The sequence below is a fragment of the Mandrillus leucophaeus genome, unplaced genomic scaffold (genome assembly GCF_000951045.1).
Source record: "Mandrillus leucophaeus isolate KB7577 unplaced genomic scaffold, Mleu.le_1.0 Scaffold200, whole genome shotgun sequence".
Lineage (NCBI taxonomy): Eukaryota > Metazoa > Chordata > Mammalia > Primates > Cercopithecidae > Mandrillus > Mandrillus leucophaeus.
This window is the reverse complement of record NW_012102033.1, coordinates 1,408,946-1,412,171: the sequence shown is the minus strand read 5'-3', so window position 1 is coordinate 1,412,171 and position 3,226 is coordinate 1,408,946. Positions and strand designations below refer to the sequence as shown.

General features: G+C 49.9%; 1 protein-coding gene across 4 annotated transcripts in view; it reads right to left on the bottom strand.

The window, feature by feature from the left end:
* The window catches only part of TMEM143 (transmembrane protein 143), a 26,615-nt gene that overhangs the window by 19,825 nt on the left and 3,564 nt on the right, over positions 1-3,226 (bottom strand). For 2 of the 4 annotated variants that reach the window (XM_011979383.1, XM_011979385.1), the window contains exon 3: positions 2,499-2,603. The exons of the other annotated variants lie outside the window; for them this stretch is intronic. In XM_011979383.1, coding sequence (XP_011834773.1) covers positions 2,499-2,603 — 105 coding nt within the window. The remainder of the gene's footprint in view (positions 1-2,498; positions 2,604-3,226) is intronic. 4 annotated transcript variants of the gene reach the window in all.

Genomic DNA, 3,226 nt, shown 5'->3' with positions numbered 1-3,226 from the left:
GGATCTTGGCTCACTGCAAGCTCTGCCTCCTGGGTTCAAGCGATTCTCCTGCCTCAGCCGCCTGGGTAGCAGGGATTACAGGCACACGCCACCACACCTGGCTAATTTTTGTATTTTTAGTAGAGATGGCGATTCACCATGTTGGTCAGGCTGGTAATTTCTATATTTGTAGTAGAGACAGGGTTTCGCCATGTTGGCAAGGCTGATCTCGAACTCCTGACTTCAGGTGATCCACTTGCCTTGACCTCCCAAAGTGCTGGGGTTACACGAGTGAGCCACCACGCCTGGCAGTACTACCATCTATTAATAGATCCTCCCACAGCAGTTATTCAGCCCAGACCTCTCCCTTCACCTCCAGATCCACATATTCAAGTCCATCTTTCTACCTGGCTTTCTAAAAGGCAGTTCAATGGATAAAGAAAATATGGTCTATATATACCATGGAATACTACTCAGCCATAAAAAGGAACAATATAATGTCTCTTGCAGTAATTGGATGGAACTGGAAGGCCATTATTCTAAGTCAAGGAACTCAGGAATGGAAAACCAAATAGCTTATATTCTTGCTTATAAGTGGGAGCTAAGCTATGAGAGGGGGAAGATATACAGAGTGATATAATGGAATTTGGGGACTCAGGGAGGGGGGTTGGGATGGGGGTGAGGGACTACAGATTGGGTACACTGCTCTAGTGATGGGCACACCAAAATCTCAGAATTCACCACTATAGAATTCATCCATGTAACGAAAAAGCACATGTACCCCAAACACTATTGAAACAAACATTTTTTTAATTCAAAAGAATAGGCCAGGAGTGGTCCGCCTGCCTCAGCCTCCCAAAGTGCTGGGATTACAGGCGTGAGCCATCACACCTGGCCAAGTAGCTCAAATTCTTAAGTCCAAAACTGAGCTCTCAGTCCTCCCTGCAGATCTTTCTCCCCATCCCATCACGGTCTTCCCCATCCCAGTAAATGGCAGCTCCATCCTCCGGGAGGCTCAGGCCAGAACCACTGGAGATGCACCACTTCTCCTCTCTTCCTCCCCACCACACCCCCACAGCCAGCACATCAGCAGAACGCTAATGCCTCCCAACATAACCAGCATCTGACCGCTTTTCACCACTTCCACCGCTATTACCCTTGTCAGAGTTTCCATTATCTCTCACCTAGACAAATATAATAGACTCTTTCATAGATGTCCTTGCCTCTGACAGTCTGTTCCTTACACTGCAGCCAGAGAAATCCTGTTAACACCTAAATCCGCTGCTCACATCTCCTTGGCTCAGAGCCCTCCCATGACTCCCGGCTCACTCGGAGTCAAAGCAAGGTCCTCGGCCTGCGCAGTGGCTCACGCCTGTAATCCCAGCACTTTGGGAGGCCGAGGCGGGTGGATCACTTGAGGTCGGGAATTCAAGACCACCCTGGCCAACATGGTGAAACCCCGTCTCTACAAAAAATACAGAAATTAGCAGGCAGAAGTGGTAGACACCTGTGGTCCCAGCTACTCGGCTGAGAGAGGAGAATCGCTTGAACTGGGGAGGCGGAGGTTTGCTGTGAGCCGAGATCGCACTACTGCACTCCAGCCTGGGTGACAGAACAAAAACTTCATCACAAAAACAAATAAACAAACAAAAAACAAAGCAAGGTCCTCGCCGTGGCCCACAAGGCCCAGTACAATCTGTCCCCATCCCCTCTGCCCTCATATCCCACCCTTCCCCCACATTCACTCTCCTGCAGCCACAGTGGCCTCCTCACTGCTCAACACTCCAGGCCCCCGCTCACCTCAGGGCCTTTGCACCTGCTCTTCCGTCTGCCAGGAACATCCTCCCCCAGGCATTCATCAGGCTTGTTCCCTCTCTTCGCTAAGCCTTTAGCCCACATATCACCTCCTTGGGGAGCCCTTTCCCACCCACCCCATCTGAAATAGGCCCCATCTCATCCATCCCATCTCATCCATCTTTTTTTTTTTTTTTTTGAGACAAAGTTTTGCTCTGTCGCCCAGGCTAGAGTGCAGTGGCTCGATCTCGGCTCACTGCAAGCTCCACCTCCTGGGTTCGCACCATTCTCCTGCCTCAGCCTCCTGAGTAGCTGGGACTACAGGTGCCTGCCACCTCGCCCGGCTGATTTTTTTGTATTTTTTTAGTAGAGACGGGGTATCACCTTGTTAGCCAGGATGGTCTCGATCTCCTGACGTCGTGATCCACCCGCCTCGGCCTCTCAAAGTGCTGGGATTACAGGCATGAGCCAACGTGCCTGGCCCATCTCATCCCTCTTTATCCCACTACTTCGCCTCATTGTTCATGGCACTTATCACCAGCAGGCATCATATTTTATATGTGTTTGATTCCTTGTCTCCCCAGTTGGAATGTTGGCTCCATGTTCACTATTGAATCCCCAGCACTTAAAATAAGGGCCAGGCTCCAAGAAGGTGTCAGGGAATGTTTGCTAAATGAGCAGATGAGCGAACAAGCGCCGCAGGGCTGGAGGGGCTCCATCCTTACCTGCAGCCGGGCCAGGATTTGGTGGTAGTGGAACAGGGTGCAGAAGTCCACGTGGGCCGAGAACGCCTCCAAAGCCGCCTTCTCTGCCGGACTTGAGTGGAATTCCTGTTACCTCAGGAAGCAAAACTTCTCTGTAGGCCTTTTCCCCTTCCCCAAGGGAAAGAATTCTTCCCCTGGCAACCTAACTACACAATCAGAGCTCTGGACTTTGAAGTTTTGTTCTGGGGCCGGGCGCAGTGTCTCGCACCTGTAATCCTAGCACTTTGGGAGGCCGAGGCGGGTGGATCACTTGAAGTCAGGAGTTCGAGACGAGTGTGGCCAACATGGTGAAATCCTGTCTCTGCTAAAAATACAAAAATTAGCCGGGCGTGGTGGTGTGCACCTGTTGTCCCAGCTACTCGGGAGGCTGAAGCTGGAGAATTGCTTGAACCGGGGAGGCGGAGGCTGCAGTGAGTCGACGTCGCACCACTGCCCTCCAAACTAGACAACATGAAGACTCCGGCTCAAAAAAAAAAAAAAAGTTTTGTTTTGGTTGGAAAAAAAGTTTGTTCATTTTACTGAAACTGAGGCAGCCAAATATAGTGAAAAACTATACTGGACTTAAAAAGCTGGAGGTTCAAGTTTTTGTTTTCACATTTCCTAGCCAATACTCACACAATTCCAGGAACTGTTTGACAGTGTAATATCATCCTCCAGAAGTAGATGGAATTATTAGTATTATTATTATT